At 37.1% G+C, this 17,889-nt stretch overlaps 4 protein-coding genes across 19 annotated transcripts; 1 reads left to right on the top strand and 3 right to left on the bottom strand.

Moving 5' to 3' along the window:
• Positions 1-2,830: 2,830 nt before the first annotated feature.
• LOC100871019 (4-vinylanisole receptor) lies at positions 2,831-4,898 on the bottom strand. 4 transcript variants are annotated; one of them, XM_086902576.1, is made up of 6 exons: positions 4,654-4,898; positions 3,753-4,069; positions 3,572-3,671; positions 3,408-3,503; positions 3,196-3,351; positions 2,831-3,121 (listed from the first exon to the last, which is right to left on the bottom strand). In XM_086902576.1, the coding sequence occupies exons 2-6, from the start codon at positions 4,022-4,024 to the stop codon at positions 3,071-3,073; spliced, it is 675 nt and encodes a 224-aa protein (XP_086758702.1). In that variant the 5' UTR covers positions 4,025-4,069; positions 4,654-4,898; the 3' UTR covers positions 2,831-3,070. The 4 variants fall into 4 exon arrangements, with proteins under 4 accessions (XP_086758702.1, XP_086758701.1, XP_012339623.3 ...); XM_086902575.1 differs by having other exon boundaries at positions 3,572-3,674; positions 4,654-4,818; XM_012484169.3 differs by having other exon boundaries at positions 3,753-4,898.
• A 771-nt stretch (positions 4,899-5,669) lies between these two features.
• Mgat2 (alpha-1,6-mannosyl-glycoprotein 2-beta-N-acetylglucosaminyltransferase) lies at positions 5,670-12,912 on the top strand. Of its 10 annotated transcripts, none has more exons than XM_086902546.1 (10): positions 5,670-5,964; positions 8,692-8,740; positions 8,846-8,875; positions 9,034-9,217; positions 9,373-9,798; positions 9,879-10,188; positions 10,796-11,164; positions 11,658-11,908; positions 12,003-12,151; positions 12,740-12,912. In XM_086902546.1, exons 3-10 carry the CDS (start codon positions 8,869-8,871, stop codon positions 12,844-12,846), a joined length of 1,803 nt encoding a protein of 600 aa, XP_086758672.1. In that variant the 5' UTR covers positions 5,670-5,964; positions 8,692-8,740; positions 8,846-8,868; the 3' UTR covers positions 12,847-12,912. The 10 variants fall into 10 exon arrangements, with proteins under 10 accessions (XP_086758672.1, XP_086758677.1, XP_003692069.1 ...); XM_086902548.1 differs by lacking the exon at positions 5,670-5,964 and adding an exon at positions 7,338-7,477; XM_086902550.1 differs by lacking the exon at positions 5,670-5,964 and adding an exon at positions 8,008-8,241.
• LOC100870535 (protein D2) lies at positions 12,902-14,786 on the bottom strand. The gene is made up of 5 exons (XM_003692022.3): positions 14,428-14,786; positions 14,219-14,331; positions 13,873-13,993; positions 13,296-13,509; positions 12,902-13,209 (listed from the first exon to the last, which is right to left on the bottom strand). The coding sequence occupies exons 1-5, from the start codon at positions 14,447-14,449 to the stop codon at positions 13,071-13,073; spliced, it is 609 nt and encodes a 202-aa protein (XP_003692070.2). The 5' UTR covers positions 14,450-14,786; the 3' UTR covers positions 12,902-13,070.
• Positions 14,787-14,838: 52 nt separating this feature from the next.
• Positions 14,839-16,994, bottom strand: LOC116413836 (protein D2). Of its 4 annotated transcripts, none has more exons than XM_003692025.4 (3): positions 16,435-16,994; positions 15,458-15,709; positions 14,839-15,373 (listed from the first exon to the last, which is right to left on the bottom strand). In XM_003692025.4, exons 2-3 carry the CDS (start codon positions 15,651-15,653, stop codon positions 15,021-15,023), a joined length of 549 nt encoding a protein of 182 aa, XP_003692073.1. In that variant the 5' UTR covers positions 15,654-15,709; positions 16,435-16,994; the 3' UTR covers positions 14,839-15,020. The 4 variants fall into 4 exon arrangements, with proteins under 4 accessions (XP_003692073.1, XP_012339662.1, XP_012339661.1 ...); XM_012484208.3 differs by having other exon boundaries at positions 16,143-16,557; XM_012484207.2 differs by lacking the exon at positions 16,435-16,994 and adding an exon at positions 16,040-16,226.
• Positions 16,995-17,889: the final 895 nt, after the last annotated feature.

Here is a 17,889-nt window from a genome sequence, read left to right as displayed (position 1 = left end):
AGCGCATGGTCCACAGCGCCTCCGGAAGCCCCCACCCTCACCCTTCGCTCCCGCCCCTTCAACGCTTCTCTTCGCTTCCGCGTTAACCCTACCCACGCGCCCTACCATTCATCCCTACCTAACTGCTATTCTCCTCGTCATCTCTTCTCCAACGTGTCCTCCCATCCGTACACTTACTCCTGCCTATCTTACTTTTCCTTCCCTTCCTTTCCTTTCCACCGATCCACTTAGCCGCGTCTTCTCCTTCTCAACCAGCATCGATCGCGATCCGATTCCACACCCCGTTTCAGCCAACCTAGGACAGAACACGAAGAGATCGGAATTGTATTAGATTATTTTCTAATAACGAAGGAAACTTACTTTTAACATTCCGGATTTCGTTCTCAACGTTGAAAATTATGAATTTCGTCGCAATGGTTCCTTTTAATTTTTCGCTGTGAATTATTCGAATGAAAATCGATACAAAATCAATGAGAACGATATTGATAAATAACGTTAAAATTGAGTTTTCTATCGGATTTGGAATTGTCGCAGAGGTTCCTTTTAATTTTTCGCTGCGAATTATTCGAATGAAAATCGATACAAAATCAATGAGAACGATACTTGAATATGATAAATAACGTTAAAATTGAGTTTTCTATCGGATTTATATATCAACGTGCACGTCGTGATAATTTTCGTTTCTTGGATTTGGAAACACGATTTCTAACGGAGAGAAGGAAACGAAGAATAAAGGAAAGCGTGAAATGGCCGAAAAATAAAACCGAGCGATGGCTTGGTCGAGATAGATGAAAAAAGAATGGAGGGAGAAATGGCGAGGTATTCGGTGAGAGAACGCTATTAAGATTAAGATGTAAGGGGTGGTGAAGGAATGAAAAGACGGATAGTGGACGAGGGGAATGCGGGCCGAGATCGAAAGGAACGCGAGGCTTTCCTAGAATTCTCGATATGTGAACGCGTAGAGGCGGCGGCGCGCTTTATTAAACCGGCTTTTATCACGTTCCAGCCTTCTTCAACTTTTTTTCACCCGTTAGCCACGCAACTCTCGCGCGATCGATCGGACACGAGGGGTGGTTCCGTTGAAAAATTTGGACACATAATGTGAAATTATACGAGAGTAACAATGATAATCTAATCAATTACCTATTAGAAATAAGAAATAAACGATATTTTTTTTTCTTTTTTTTTTGTAATTACGACAGCGTTCTAAACTTATGCAACGCATATGATGATCTGGCAGGTTCAGATATATCAGGTAGGCTGACATAATAAAATAGCTTTCCAGTTGTTGAAATTCTCTTATGGTTCTTATTGTGTATTTATAAGAGTTTAATCTTTGCAGTAATGGTTCACGCTTCGTTAAGTCTCAGGCCGCGTCCACTTCTTGAACATATGACATATGCGTATCTGTATCTGATTTAAATAATATGATTAATATAAATAATGAAGCGTAAGACACAGATACGTACAAATCATATTACCTCTCACATCGCCACCTGTAGAGCTGAAAGCGATATAGAAATTCCAAGCAGGGAAGCGAATTCACTTGTTGATTTTAGGAAACTCCAGGGAAAACGCACACCAGCTGCAACTTGTTGCTAAACCGGAACGCTCACACGGCGAACTCATTCTCGTTCGATCTTCCGGCTGCTTCTCAACCAATTCCGATTCTTCTCGACTACGCCTCTCCCTTCCACGGTTGCTCAATTGCGGCGCGGCGTCGAGAACGGCCAAAGACGTTCACCAATTCCGACCTAGAACGAGATAGAAGGCCTGTCCGCGACAGCCGCTCCTTTATCTCGCTATTCCTATCTGCTGCGTAATTAATTCGAGAAGAAAAACGGATCGCGACAACGGCAGCGGTGACGGAACCGGTAACGGAAGTGGCAGCGGTATTAGCGATAGCTCCCTCCACAGATCTCTTTCAATCTTTTCGAGCCCTGCTCGTTCGTGACTTCTATTTCTATATATTGTGTATCTTCACAATTTTCCCCGACTAGAAAGGGATTCGATGCAATTCGAGTGGTTCGAGTCAAAGTATCGCGTTGACAGTAATCATAAGACCGATGCCTGGATAAAATCTCGCGACGAAATCCCGGATATCGTAGGATTACAGAAAAACTCACTTAACCGGTAATTGTCGAAGAATCCAAGTCCGAAGAACGCTCCGACATTCACCAACCACTCATCTATCCGTTTCTCTCCTCCCTTTATCTTATCCTCTTTCTTTCTTTCCTTTCTTTTCTTTCACGTATATATACACACTTTTACGTAGGCACATCTTTTATCGGGATCGAGTCATAACTTGGCGTAACGACCTTCTGGAGATATCGCGACTAACAACGATTCCGTTTATAACCGAAAATGTACTTATCGATCGGAAGGATTAAAAAAAAAAAAAGAAGGAAACAGCGAACGAACGGAGAGACGTGATCATCGATAGGGAGGCCAATAAGGTTTATCGAACGCAGCTCCTACAACTATCGTCGACGAAGAAAAACGTGGTTTTCTTTCTTTCGGCCAATATTCGAAGAAGAAGAAGAAGAAGTGTTTGTTCGTACCGCGATACCGCTAATATCTAGACATCTTCACGATTCGATTTACGATTCAAAATATCATATGCAACTTTGATCGACTTTTACTCATCTCGATTTGACAAATTCTTGTTCTTCTTCTTCCACAGATATTCAATTCGCCACGAATCGAAACACGCGAGCATGGAACGCGCGAAACGTTTTAACTCCAACGATCGATTACATCGAAACCCTTTCTCCTGTCGACTATGCTTTTTCTCTCTTATTCTTTGCACGAATTGACTCTTTACACTTACTATTATCCTTCTTTCTTTTTTATTTTAATTTATATATTTCATCTTTTCGATCGAAAAAAGACAATCGAAAAAAGATGTGATTGATAGGTATATAAGGCAATCGTTTATTCGATTAGCCATTTACTCGTACTCGCTTAAAAACATTGATATAATTATCCATTGGATCAGCGAACGAATGAACGGATGAAGAGAAGAAAATGGTGCATCTTGAATGATATTCTTCGTTTTATAAAACGAATTTTAATTCATACTTCGAACCATGGTGAAAAATGAGGCAGCGGTGGATATCATCTAAAAAAAAAAAAAGAAATATCAAAAAAGAAAGAAGAGATGAAGAAAAGAAAAAAGAAGAGAGAATGAAATACAGAGGCAAATGTTTCCAATGAAAGCCCGATGAATTTTCCAGCTGTTAAGCGAACCGCTTTTTGACTTCTGACCATAAGTATATTCGTTATTTTCTGTAGGTTGTAGGAATACCTATACCAAGGCATTGAATATGTGGCTCGACTAATATCTACACTCTGAAAAACGGAAAATACGTTGAAAAAAATCAATATTATCGCTTAATACGATTTACCTTTGAAAGAAGAAGATCCGCCGGCCAATTACAAAGGAAAAGTTGAATAATGAGGATTATGAGTTGCGTGATATATTTGAATTTGTCCGGAGTGTCCTGTTTACCAAATATACAACGTTATCGTAATATAAAAAGAAAATAAAAAAAAAATAAAAAATACTTACTTCGAGCAATTTGAAACCAACCAATGAAATATTATATGTACTAGCGATTACTTGAATGAAAAACATTCCGCTCGTCAGATGTTCAATGTCCTCGCAAAATCTACTTGATAAAGAACGAAAGATAAAAATATACAGCATTAGGAAATAGAATAGAAAGATAAATAAAATATATCATACTCACTTTAATAATAATTGATGATGAATTACGCACATTCGCAAATTTTTCATTTGTGCACTGTTTGATGTTTTTGTTTTCGTATCCGACATTTTCGCTGTCGTTATTTTTCTTGATAATATATTCAACAACGATAATGACGATGACGACAACGATGTATCGAACGAGTGTAAATTTTCAATTCTCGATCGAATCGTATCGAAATAACCACAAGTGATCAAAATGAACAAAGCACCGACAGTATCCACACCAACACAAGTAAAACCGACATTAAACATGCCGATCAGCTGAAGAGCATACACGATCTCGTACCATGGTGTTTTCTGTACATCAAGAAAAAATGCATATGGTAAATGTCGTTTATTCGTTGATTCCAAAACATTTCCGGCTTCCGACGGAACGAGGCCACTATCGTTTCTCGTAATATGTTCGAAATCCTTCGAGTGATCGAACAAAGATCCGAAAAGAACCAAGAAAGCGTAAAACGCGATAGTGAGAACACAAGAAGCCAAATACCAACGTGTCAATCTTGTCGTTTTTCTTGTATAACTTTGAACGATTTTTTTCTCATGCGGCTTCAGATTAGACCAGAAAGTCTCACAAACATTTAACATTGTTTGACAAATATCACGGAACCATAATAAAATCATATATCGTGCGTGACCACCTACAATTGAAATAATCATCGCGATTGATTCCAGAGCAGTGGTCAGATTAGTGGTATTTGTTATGAATTCATGCACGTATGAAATACTGTAGATAGTTAGACAACTGAACGCGAGCCAGGCCAAAATATTTCTATTTGCGAATCCATCTCCGCACGAAACAATACCACACAATTTCAAAAGAAACAAATTCAAATCGATCGTTTTATTGAATTCGCGTTTCGTTTTCTCGTCGATCATACCTAGCTTTTGTTTCTTCGAACTTTACCGAAATTTGTCCTGTCTCGTGACTTCTCGCTGGTCTTTCTTGATCTAGCAAAGTTCGTGAATAATTTCTTTCTTTCTTTTTTTTTTTTTTTTTCATGTTTTCACAAAAAGTTAATAGAACGCGTGGGAATGTACAACTCGTGTTCACAAACTCAACGTCAACAGATAATGGTGTAACACTAGACCCGGGATGCGGGAAGGGGCATCTATTCGGACACCTATTATTATCGACAGGGAAGTAAAGTCAAAGTTTTCCGATTTCGCGAAATTTCTTATAAAACACGCAAGATCGCGTGGCATTGCATGCGATCTCAACGTTACAAAAAAAAGTGCTACAGATTCAAAATCGTATGGAATCATGAAATTGAGAAACAATCTTATTCACATTTTATACGTAAATCTCGTGATAACATCGCGATATCGTGATAATTTAAGGATGCAAATATATTTGAGAATAAAACTTTTGAAAATTATTCTTAAAAATATTTTTCACGAAAAAAAAGTGTTTCGAAAAAGTTATTCGACGGTTGAATAACATATTAAACAAATTGACAAGAATTGACAACGATGGTTGAATCTTTTTTTATGATTATACATAGGAATACGAGAAAATATAATCTATCTTACATACCATATGTCTGATCGAAAAGAATCAAAAGGAAAAAGGTGGATATTCGCGATTTGTTATAACGAATGAGAAAAAGATATTATCCATGGAGGAAGAACAACATACATAGTTATCGACGTAGACGTCGATGGACAAGAACAGTGGCGCTCGAGCAACGACGTCCGTTTCCGACGAGGGATGGCGGAACGGAAAGATCGATCGAGTCTCCGTAGAAATCGCACCCCCGTGTGAACGTAGCCGCGTGGAACGAGAACGACGTGTAAAGTAGTGGTGTACATGAAGAGGAAAAGCAGAGAAGGGTGGGTGGAGTCGCGATCGCGCGGTCGCGCGTTCGCCCTGCTCTTCTAGAAAGCCATTGCGATCGCAGTTTCAGGCGATAGTCACGCGAACGGTGATCGAATTGACACGAAAAACGCAAGGAAAAAAAAAGGATAAAGAAGAAAGAAAGGGAGGAAAGAAGGAAAGGATAAAGGAAACTGTGTATCGAATGAAATAAATTCTGCGACAAATCGCAATGACTCGTCATCGCTACTCCCATCTCATATTTCTCGCGATCTATTCTGACACGCTTCTCGAAACATGATCGTTTCGAACGCCAGACTCGTGCGGTCGTAAAATTGTTACGCGACCCTGAAACCTCGGAAGACGGTGGACCTACGTAAGTAAAGAAAAGAAGCTGATGTTTGTCGGTTGATCGCTGATACGAGAGAGCATCGTTTCCCTTTCCAGACCATGGCTACCGACTTCAAGTCCATATCTGAGCCTGAGCTTTTGTCCCAGACCTGCTACTCTGATCGATACACCAACCTCGCTGATTCTCTCTTTCTCCCTCCTCCACTCTCTCTCTCTCTCTCTCTCTCTCTCTCTCTCTCTCGCTTTCCTTTTCTACGTATATGCGCATACTAAACCCCTACCATTCTCTTTGTATTTCCACGAGGTTTCCCTTCATTCGTCACCCTTTCTCGTATTTTCAACTTTTCATCCCCATGGCGCCGTTGTCTCGCGACCCACGTTGTTTTCATCTTTTCTGTCTTTTTTAGTATCATATTATTCCTCCATTCCATTCTCGCACGCACATTCAATCATTTATTCATTCGCTCATTCTCTCACTCCTCTACCCCTTCTATACATATATATGTATATGTATAATGAGAAAAACGATCGCAGTTAAGGAACCGCAAGGCGGCGCAAGAAACAGAGTTTTCCGGTTTACCTTGAAACTGGCGCGTGACCGAGTAGAGTCCAGTTGTTTGCATTTGCGCGTGAAGTGAATTAGTCGTTTCACGATACGTAACGGCGTATGCAAGCGTATCGTTAGCGACCCGTTCGCGTTGCTACACGTAATCATGAGTATTTGTGTTGCATTTGTGTTCCCGCGAGAAATAGTGGATCGGTAGAGCTGGTAAAATCCAACACGTTCCATTGTTACCAAGGGTAAAAAAGTGCTGTGACAGAATCTCGACAACACCTTAGATACCGAAGTGGCACAAAAGTGCATGAAGTTTCAAGCTTCGTTTTGAGATTCTGATCTGAGAGAAAGATAAGAACAAGGAGGAGCGTAAGAGGGTGAGAAAAAAAGAAAGGAAAAGGAAGGAAGAAAGTGGGGGAGGGAGGGAGGTGGGGAAGGGGAAGGGGATGGAGAAGGAGGGAGAAAAGTGAAATGCAACGGACAAGAAAGAGAAGAGAGTACTATGCGGAGGTAAAGTGTTCGAGCGATATAGAATAGCCGCGGTGGAAGGCATGAACGAGATTGGCGAAAACAAAGATGCGGTCTAAGCAAACGTCAAGGAGCAAAAAGGAAACGGGAAAGTTTAAAGTATTTTATCGTTGCTCGTGCTGCTTCTGTGTCGAGTAGTTAGCTCGCTATTTTTCTCTTCTCCTCTTACGATATTCCACCGCTTCGTAAGGAGATATCGCAGTTAACTTGCTCACGGATATCCGCATTGTTTCGCGTCAACCAGCTAACTCAGCTGACCTATATTGGCTAGGTACCAAGCAAAATGAAATATCGAGCCACTCGATGTTCATCTGCGGAAAATCACTCGCGATTCCAACAGACAGACTCGTCGTCGTCGTCGTTGTCGTCGTCGTCATCGTCGTCGTCATCGTCGTCGTCGTCGTCGTCGTGGTCGTCGTCGTCGTGGTCGTCGTCATCGTCGCTGTCAAAACCGGTACGGTTCGTTATAATTAATATAATTTCTATTACCAATTCTTTTGTTCGTCTTTTTATTTTTCCGTTCGCTTTATCGAGATATTAAAATTGATATACTATCAACGTGACGTACAACTTGAAAAAATTTCGCGCACCAATTATCAATTAATAATATTGCTATATTTATCAAAACGAATTTAGTTACGTTCTTCGTTGTTGACTTTTTCTTTTGTTTTCTTTGGAATAACAATTACTCGAAAGCAATGATTTTTTTTTTCTTTTTAACGTGATAAAATTATACGATGCAGCAATGAAAAAATAATATATGATAATCAGCGATCAAGGTCAATCAAATAAGCTATCAGACATCAGAAATGTTTTTGATTGATGGCATCATCTACTAATGCGATTAACTCTCCGCTTATTCTCTTCCTCCCCTTTCTCCTTTTCCTTCTCCTTCTCCGTTACCTCCGCCACTTCTTCTCCTTCTCCACTTCCTTCTCCCCTTCCAATTTTCTACAAGTCCGCGTGCCGTACTAAAAATAAGTTAATGTTGAAGCATCGTCTTTCGTGCATGCTTCTATAAAAAGAAGAAAAATCGGCGGAAAGAAATTGTCGTCGGTCCGCTCGAAGGCGAGAAAACACGTTCTCCTCTGTAACTTTCATGACGTTCCGTGAAACCGATCGCGAGCTGGTAGCAAAGACCGGAAAAAACCGGCACGCGAATAACCGAGGGAAAAAAGAAGAAGAAGAAGAAGAAGAAGAGATACGATCGATTAAATGGTTAGAGAATTTGGTTTTTTATCGGTGTGAACTCTTTCTATTGCGCGTTCGAAACGCGATTTATAGTTCTATTCTTCGCCGTTACGAATCAACGGTAGGTATATACATACATAGTGACAAAGCAACGAATAGCACGAAATATCGACGAAACGATAGCACCGAGTCGACACATTGCGCTCTGGAAATTAAACTCTGATTTCTAGCGGCCGATAATAACCGAGATTTCAATACACTAGTAAACGCCCCTCGATGCGGTTCTTTTACTCTTTGCATTTACGCTGGTAAAAAGTGTAACTATTATTACCAACCGAATTCATTTCTTCGTTCTCATTGTCGTATGCTCATCATGGTCGAAATCATAAAATATGAGAAAGGACAAGTATGTAAATGATATAGTTTTCTCTTTTTTTTTTTTATTTACAATTCTCGTATACTTTTCTCTTTTCACAGATTTCGTCGAAATGAGGGACCATCCGTCGCGCCTTTTCTCCGATACGAGGTAACGAGATAATGGATTAATTTTTATATAAGCAAAAAAAAAATATATATATATATATATATAAATTTATAACCAAGTAATTAATCAATGTCTTTCCTCTTGCAGACCGGACGCGTAGAAATGCCAGAATGAGAGGTAAGCGAGAGAATGAGAAAATTAATTAATTCAATTAATTCGTTATAATGACACGATAACGGAGCACGCATATATTTCTTATTTATTATTATTATTATTTTTATCATCTTTGTTACCGACCAAGTTGCAACAATTATTTATTCTCGCGTTTGTTGCAGGAGTGGCGTTTCTGGGGACGATCAGATCGGCTCGCGGAACTTTCCTGAGGACGCTCGTCTTCGTCTTCATGGCAACGTTCCTCTGGCTTCAAATCCATGTGATCAGCCTAACCGGTCGAGACTCCGCTGGACAAGCTTCGTCAAACGAGACGCTGTTCGCCCTTGTACCGCAAGAATTACATAGGTAAATCGGGCCGTGCAAACGCATGTGTTTCCACCGAGATCGTCGTTACAAAGACAAAGAAAAAGAGAAAGATAAGTGATGGAAAAGAAAAAAAAAAAAAAAAAGAAGTGGGGAAAAAGAAATGAAGGAAAAAAGAAAAAGAGTTATTCTTCCAGGTTTCTGAAAGATCGTCGAAATGGTTCTTCCTCGACGTTAATGAACGCGAGCACGGAAATGTTAACCGAGTTCGAAATAGGGGAAATTCGTCGTAACATAGAAAAAGCGAACAACGAGCAAAGAGTGTACAACGAGGAGTCTTTCGGTCCGTTGGCTAGCGACGCTCCTATAATAGTGATTCAGGTGCACACGAGACTCACCTACCTCAGACACCTGATAGTATCTTTGGCCCAAGCGAAAGGGATCGAGCAAACCCTTCTGGTGTTCAGTCACGACGTCTGGCATCCGGACATCAACTATCTCGTACAGAGTGTCGACTTTTGTCGCGTCATGCAAATATTTTATCCCCATAGCATACAAACTCATCCGCGAAGTTTTCCAGGCGAAGATCCGAACGATTGTCCTCGAAACATACGAAAAGAGCAGTGAGTAATATCTCTTTTTTATCGATTGTGCCACTCGCCTTTGATAATAAACGATTTCTTCTAATAATTTCACGTTGCAGAGCTCTCAATCTTGGTTGCATCAATGCCAAGCATCCGGATCTATATGGACACTATAGAGAAGCAAAATTTACGCAGACGAAACATCATTGGTGGTGGAAAGCAAATCGTGTCTTCGATCAATTGTCCATTACCAAGAATCATACTGGTATGGTCCTTTTTCTCGAGGAGGATCATTACGTTGCCGAAGATTTCCTACACGTTCTTAGACTGATGGAACGTACCTGTAAACACACTTGTAAAAGATGCAACGTCCTATCCTTGGGCACCTATCTCAAAACTTATAATTATTTTGCCGACTTCAGCCGAAAGGTGAGAAACTCGCGCGCATCGCGCTAATCATGCCAATCACTCTAACCGCTCTAATATATATATCTAATCGCTCAAATCGTTCAAATCGTTCCAACCACTCTACTCGCTTTATTCGTTCGGTGCGCGAACTCTACAGCTCCTTCCCTAACAAATATATGTATAATTGGAATAGCATAGCAATTCATTGCTTCTCGTGAATTCTCCAATTCGCGTTATTCCTTTTTTCTTCGATGGTTCGATCATTGCAATTTTCGTCGATTGTTTGATCTATATCTTTGCTCTCTCTCTCTCTCTCTCTCTCTCTCTCTCTCTTTCTCTTTTTGCTATGCTCTGCTCTTATCTACCCCGCTCCTCTTTTTCATCGCATTCGCAACAAGATTAATTATAATTGCAAAGATAAAAAGGGAAGGAGAGATAGATAGTCAATGGTAGGGATAGATCGAAAAGGATCTGAAATAAAGTTACGTAGCTGCACGAAAGATGAGGGATAAAATTTTTATCATTGTCACGAGACCGCGATCGCGTAAGAATCGTTGGATGCGTATCGTGTCCGATTTCGAGTCTGAATATCTGTGTGTCGATGTTTCACGCACGCCTCATCTGTTAGTTCCTTGGCGTCAACAGCGCTCTTCAAAAGGAGCTTCTACGTGGATTAAAGAGATGGGAGACAGCGGCGAGGCAGCACACTTCGGCAAAAGTCGAAGACATCGTTGGGAGTGGCGTCGGCGGAAGAATCGGTCCATTTCCAAGCAGCAGCAGCAGCAGTGGCAACAGTGGCAGTGGCAGCGGCGGTGGCAGTGGCGGCACCACCAGCAATAGCACTCCTATGGGAATGAGCAGAAACAACAGCGTTGGGAATAGCATCAATAACAGCACTGGCGCTGCCGCCTTCGTGTCCGTCGCACGGAACGTACAGACAATGCAATCCGCATGGGCTTTCCAGCTCCTACCCGAACTCTACAATCACTATCAAAAGGTTGCCGACATATTTCGACGACCCTCCGTTATCCGCGCAATTCTCTCCATCTCTTCTCTCGTTTCTATCGAGTCAGGCGCGCACGTGCGCACGCACGCGTCGCTTTCTCTCGCTTTTTTTCCTCTAAAATGTTTGTTCGCTCTCCACAGTCGTTTTCGTGACTAATAACACGATTGCAACATCGTGACAACGCTTCGCCAAACTCTAACTCTCGAACGTGTATAATAATCGACACGAGGAAATTTTTGTAAAACTATTTACCGTAAAATTGTCAACATTGTCCAGTAATGTGATAACGAACTGCTGCGCCGCCGCGTTGTACGACGAAACGTTATAATGATGCACGCATAACGTCCACGCGCGTGCGCGCACGCGCTCACGCGCACCGATCGTTCCGCGATTTTCTTTCTCATCTTATCCTGATCACGATATTACTAGGTGTTGTTGCTATTTCAAAAAAGAAAAAAATTGCCTTTATTCGTATTCCGTTTAGGCCGAGGTGATCCCTTGGATCTCGAGCAAGCATAACATGGGTATGGCGTTCAATCGTGTCACGTGGAACAAATTGAGAAAGTGTGCCGCTCAGTTTTGCTCGTACGATGATTACAATTGGGATTGGAGCCTTCAACATATCGCGCAAACCTGTCTGCCTCCGAGTAAAGGACCTGGAATCGCGCCACGTACAGAATCCGGTTTGATCACGATGATGATGAGAGCGCCTAGAGTTTTTCACATCGGAGAATGGTAAGTCGGAACAACCTTTCTTCTTTATTTTCCCATATATTGTTATGAATATGAAGTATATATATATACATATATGAATGTTGTCAATGTCCAGTGGAGTCCATCATAAGAAGACCAATTGCGAATCGACCGCTGTGATAGCAAAGGTTCAAAACATTCTAAAAGCTGCCCAAGAACATCTTTTTCCTACTCAATTGACGCTCACTGTAGCTGGTACTGCGAAAAAGACGAAACTTAGAAAAGGTAACGGTGGATGGGGTGACACACGGGATCATCGGCTTTGTTGGAATATCACTGTTTATCCGGATCTCGTTTTACCATGAGATCAAACCCAATTTAACTTTCCTCTCAATTCCCCTTCTTTTTTTCCCCATTATCTCTTTTTATCCTTGCTTATTTTCTTCTGCTCTTCCCCTTCTCCTGTTTTTTCTCTGTTCCAATTCTCTGTCCAAAATCTCGTGTGTCTTGCTCATCCCATTCTTCATCCCTGCATCGTTCATTGTTTTGTCTCTAATGAAACATGCTCGTTTAACAAGTTCCTTCGACGAGTTATCGATCCTACAATTTGTTATTGGAGTGTATAATATCCTTAGCAGCGTACTTACTTACTTTTATGTTCGTACTAAAACTTAGCAATCGATTTTTGCGATTAAAACGAGAAGCACGTTTTGCGTTTATCTCAGCTTTTTCAACAAACTTGTCAAACTCTCAAAAAATTTTTGCATATAGAGAAACACGCTTGTCACATACTCTAGTCATTGTATGCAATATGATAAATGGATATTATTATCTGTTTATAAATTGTTAACCAATTTAAAAATTGGTAAAAAGAAACTACGAGACCAGCAACCAATTCTCCGCTCGAGATGATCCAGATTTATAAACTTGGAACTTCGAGAGCTAACCAAAGCCATCCACGAGTTGCGAAATCTATATAGAATACGTTTTATATTTGTAACAAGAATCAACGAAAAAAATAAAGGAATCGACGGATTTTTCTCCTATCTTTTATTGTCTTATGAAACATTTATTAATAATCATTTCACCGTTCTCATTATAGATCGGTAGTCATGTTTGTACAAGCAATATGTTCGTACCATCACCTGAATATTAATAAAAAGAATATCCTTTGTTAATTAATTGTCAAAGTTGCTTGAGATCCTTAAAATCCTAAAAGCTTCGCGTACGCGGGCACGTTATCATCATATTCAACTTTCATAAAGTTTCCTGCTATTGGACCTTCCAGATTATACTTTTCTGCAAACTTCTTTATGTTGAATCGCTTTCGCTGAGGACCATCTCTGAAATTCGTGTATAAAGCCGATGTAAATATGACGCGATTAAAAATCGTGTGAACACGATATGACATAAAATTCATCAATTTTACCTGTTGCTTAACCTTCTCTCGTCGAACGTAATGGATCCTTGATTCTGTTTATAAACGAGAAAGACGTATCGATGTTTTCCAGAATTTTTTGGCGGCGCTGGACCAACGTATTCAGCTAATATTTCTCCTTTGGCAATATTTTCTTCCGGAATATTTCCGACCAGCCAGTGTCGAAATTCTCTATTATATCCTTTTCTAGTCGGCACATCGGGATCTGAGCATAACAAAATACAATCCTATCTTCTTTATTATCATCATTTATATTTTAACAGTTACTAAATATCGATCGACAAATCATTAGTTGAACGGTAAACAAGAACCAGCGTATGAAAGAAACAGGTTTGTCCGCATCGACTTTCACCAAGTCGAGTTACAAACATCGAGAATTCCACTAGGATAAAATAATAGTATCTATATAGTAATATCTATACATATATATATATATATGTATAATACTATGTTCTTCTTTAAAACGAATTAAAATTAATTTTAATTTTTAAATAAATTCTCTAAATTCACTAAATAATAATAATACTAATTTCAAAAAATTATTTTTTGAATTAATCTATCTGCTTACCTGTCATTACTAACGTGTAAAGTACACCTCCTTCGTATTTGTAATGAATTTCTGGAATCTGTTGCGTTTCTGTTGGAGTTAGTTCATTTCCCAAATCAACAATCTTGTCTCCATATTTCACCTAATTCAAATTCATACATGAATTATTCCAATATAAACTTTTTATTATATATATTATTATATATGTTGAATTTAATATAGATTTAATATAATTCGTTCGCATGAAACCAAATATCTATGTAACAAATATATTTATAATTAGGAACAGTTTGATTCATACACAGACACTTATACACATGTACACACATATATTCCAACATTAAGTGATTATCAATGAAAATTGCACCTCGATTTTCTCCGTCGGTGCTACGTCTAATATATTCGGTACGATCAGCGCTTTTTCAAATTCCGTACGAGTATCCTTAGCCGTGATAATTTGGATACTGCAGGCGAGAATTCCTGCAACATATTTTTATATCATGTTTAACGCACAACGAACGAAATCAACCAAACTAATTATATTCCCGCTTCATTCTTAAGAATAAATAATAATACCTAATATCATAAAGTATTTCATCTTTGTTATGATCGTGCACTTAGTCTCGTCGAACTATGACATGCTTGACTCTGATGAAACGTTTTATTTCACAGACTTTTCCCCCTCCTTTAACTTATAACCTGACAAGAATTCGTATCCTTTTCTTTTCATTTGTCAAACAATCCCCACTCGCCCCCACTTTCCATCAACTTTCGTATTTTCTTAATCATTTCGTAACATTTCTCTTCTCACAATCTTCTCTCTTTTGAAAATCTCCTTGCTATTAAATATCTATCTTAGCACACATAGATACGAAATGAATACCAGATAACTGATTCTGAATATTTATCAAACGACATGGAAAAATTTTATTTTTCGGGTAATACTTATATTTTGAATAAAAATATAATCGATCAAAAAATGCAATATAATATTTCATTATTATTTCATTTATTTTCCTGCATTTTAAATGCATATATGTATACAAGCATTATATTAGGATAATAATAAGAAAAGAAATTGGTACTACATAAACAAATGTTTAATATAAAATATAATATGATATTTTTGTTGCGTATTGATCTTTATAAGAATCTATACATAAATATTTTTAGCCTTCAAGTTGTTTGTAGAGAAGCGGAACGTAATCATCGAATTCCGCCTGATACATATTTGCTGCAATAGGATCACCTAACTTGTATTTTGTAGCGAATTTTCGAATGGAAAAATTTCCACGATTTTGTCCGCTTCGATTAGTTAGACGACGTTCATCGAACGTAAGTTTTCCAGGTTGCTTATATAACAGGAACACGTAACGATGAAGTCCTGAATCTTTTGGTGGACCTGAACCAATATAATCAGAAAGGACATCTCCTTTGGCAATATCCGAACCAGGGATATTTCCTACCAGCCAATGATGCCATTCACGGAATTTTGGATTCTTACGGCTTGGTGCATCTGGATCTATGAAGAAAATATAATAAATTGATTCGATTTATAAATCTGAATAATTGTTAATTAAAATTTTCAATGAGATGGAAGACTTACCAGTCATGCAAAGAGTGTAATAAGTATTTGTATCACCACTCCATGTAACATTAGGTTTATCTTTAACCTGAGTCGGTGTTAACACTTTGCCAATTTCAACGGAAATTTGATTCGGATAAGTAACCTTTAAAACATTTTCTGGAACTTTATCTATAACGTCGGGTACGACACCATGAGTCTGCAATGCTTGAGCCATGGAAGATAAAAGACGAGTTCCAATTTCAACAAGAGGTTTTCTTACGAACAGAGAGGCTGAAAATATATCGAATAATAACAAATAAAAAATTAAGAAAGCAAAAAATTAATCCACTCTTTAATCAATCGTGTTCAAATCGTGAAATTGAGGTTATTGAAAATGATTAATACGCAACCGAAACAATCAGTTTATTCAACTAAATAACCGTACTTGTATAATATTTTACGACGATATAAATTATCGACCATTACAAAAAAACAAAAGATATAATAAAAAAATGAATGTGTCGAAAATAAAATAAAAACAAAAAATATCGCGTTCTATTCTTATTCGTCGAATTTAAAAAAGAAGTAAATGCAATACAGTTCAATTTAATTACGTATTACTTGTGTTAATGAAAAGCAGTGACATGACATCCAATACGAACTAATTCACAAATACAACGTTCTAAAAAAAAATTTAATCAAAAAAACTAATGTAACTTTGTACCAATTTCAGAAGACCGGTATACTACAAACGTAATCGATTGTTCCTTTTCTTTTATACGTTCCTTCTAACTATACTTCATTCAATGAATAAAGTCCCCAGAAATGATAAAAATTATATCTACGAATGTTGCAATTTTAATAATTAACTGGTAAAAAGTCTTTAATCATATTAGAATTTTAAATATATAATATATATGATAATACGAAAATTATGATTTTGTATTTTGAATGTTCTTTATTATATTAATAATCCTTTATTATATTAATAAATAATATGCGAAATAGTAGCTTACTATTTTGTATCTTAGATATGTGAATTACTTCTGTTTTTTGTCGATTTTAATTACGTAGTATTATTTACATCTGATAACTTGATTCGCTGAATAAACTATACACAAGTTCAATGCTATAACTATGATTTTGACATAGCTAACCAATCATATATTCGAACTAGCCTTGAAAAATCTTGTGAATGGTTCTTTATATTAATTTCTTTTAAAATAAATTTCAAATTTTTTAATATTAAAATTAAAACATATTTTAATAAGAATAATTTAAAATTAATTTTTTGTCATTTAATAATTAAAAATTATATATTTAATAAACACCACCTAACAGTAACATATAGAACTAATCTATTGGGAATTTTTAAACACAAACAAGGCGTATATTTAATATTTAATGAAACTTTGCAGGAAAAAAAGACAATAAAATTAATAAGATATTCAAATTATCTCTTGAATACATAAATTTTACAAAATAAATATAAATAAGAAAAGAGATAGAATAAAAATTCAACATTGACGAAATCAGCACCATCTATAAAATATCTTACACGAAACAAATAATGTGAGAAGGACAGAGATAGAGTAAAAATAGTCAAATTAACGCCATCTCCAGATTCCAAATGAAACTCAATACACAAGGACAGAAAATAGTAGGAGAAGGATAAAAATAAGATAAGAATTGACTATCAGCGCCATTTCTTAATTTTCGAAAAGAAAGAGGTAAGGTAAGAATTTAAAATCAATGCCATCTCTTAAACATTTTTAGAAACATAATTTTTAGAGTTTTTCTTTTCATCCGAAAGATAGCACTGATGGTTAATTCTTATTTTATTTCTATGTTTTTCTTACAATTTTCTTTTTTTATCTTTTTGTATTCATTTCTAAAGATGATGTTGATTCTATAATTTTTTCTTATCTTTGTTCTTATTATTATTATTTACTCTTTAATCTATATTTTATACAAATTTTAACAAATTACTATGGATTGTATTTTTACTCGCAAACCAGTAATTCCATTCCGAAATCCAGATATAAATCATTTTATTCATTTAAACTATGACAAAATTATAAATAAAATTCATATGTGAATATAAAGGAAAAAATAATGTTTCAAATGCATACAATAATACTTAGAAATAAATATTATTATAATAATGAAAAATTAATGAAAAATTTATTGCGTATCATTGGCATTGATTCGATGTAATATATTAATTATTAATAAACAATTAATTAAAAAAAATTCTATATTAAATCTGATACGAGAAATTTGTTTGGAGTTCTATCTTTAAGATATAAGTTCAAAAATATATAAATTTTTAATAGAAAACCAGTAATTAATGAATTTTCAATGGCGTCTTCCATTCCAATGCATTAGAACGTATGATGAGTTAATTGATAATAAATAATAATAATAAATAATAATGGAAAAGAATTTTATATTAATATTGATAAAATAAA

The sequence above is a fragment of the Apis florea genome, unplaced genomic scaffold, assembly GCF_048593485.1.
Source record: "Apis florea isolate Af1SG1 unplaced genomic scaffold, ASM4859348v1 contig_2272_pilon, whole genome shotgun sequence".
NCBI classification, from domain to species: Eukaryota; Metazoa; Arthropoda; class Insecta; order Hymenoptera; family Apidae; genus Apis; species Apis florea.
Note: the sequence above shows the minus strand (reverse complement) of the source record. Positions and strands in the feature narration are given on the sequence as shown.

What these genes read in the sequence shown, in the direction of transcription:
- LOC100871019 (XM_086902574.1), bottom strand. Translation starts at nt 4,651, where the DNA reads ATGATCGACGAGAAAACGAAACGCGAATTCAATAAAACGATCGATTTG. An exon ending in TTGGTTTCAAATTGCTCGAA is followed by an intron (nt 3,504 to 3,571) that starts GTAAGTATTTTT and finishes TTTGGTAAACAG; the next exon opens with GACACTCCGGACAAATTCAA. An exon ending in CGGATCTTCTTCTTTCAAAG is followed by an intron (nt 3,352 to 3,407) that starts GTAAATCGTATT and finishes TCCGTTTTTCAG; the next exon opens with AGTGTAGATATTAGTCGAGC.
- Mgat2 (XM_086902546.1), top strand. An exon ending in GTTTTTCACATCGGAGAATG is followed by an intron (nt 11,909 to 12,002) that starts GTAAGTCGGAAC and finishes GTCAATGTCCAG; the next exon opens with TGGAGTCCATCATAAGAAGA. An exon ending in AAAGACGAAACTTAGAAAAG is followed by an intron (nt 12,152 to 12,739) that starts GTAACGGTGGAT and finishes ATTGGTAAAAAG; the next exon opens with AAACTACGAGACCAGCAACC.
- LOC100870535 (XM_003692022.3), bottom strand. Translation starts at nt 14,449, where the DNA reads ATGAAATACTTTATGATATTAG. An exon ending in GAAATACTTTATGATATTAG is followed by an intron (nt 14,332 to 14,427) that starts GTATTATTATTT and finishes AATATGTTGCAG; the next exon opens with GAATTCTCGCCTGCAGTATC. An exon ending in TTACACGTTAGTAATGACAG is followed by an intron (nt 13,510 to 13,872) that starts GTAAGCAGATAG and finishes TGTTATGCTCAG; the next exon opens with ATCCCGATGTGCCGACTAGA.
- LOC116413836 (XM_012484207.2), bottom strand. Translation starts at nt 16,064, where the DNA reads ATGTCACTGCTTTTCATTAACACAA. An exon ending in ACTGCTTTTCATTAACACAA is followed by an intron (nt 15,710 to 16,039) that starts GTAATACGTAAT and finishes ATATATTTTCAG; the next exon opens with CCTCTCTGTTCGTAAGAAAA. An exon ending in TTACACTCTTTGCATGACTG is followed by an intron (nt 15,374 to 15,457) that starts GTAAGTCTTCCA and finishes TTTTCTTCATAG; the next exon opens with ATCCAGATGCACCAAGCCGT.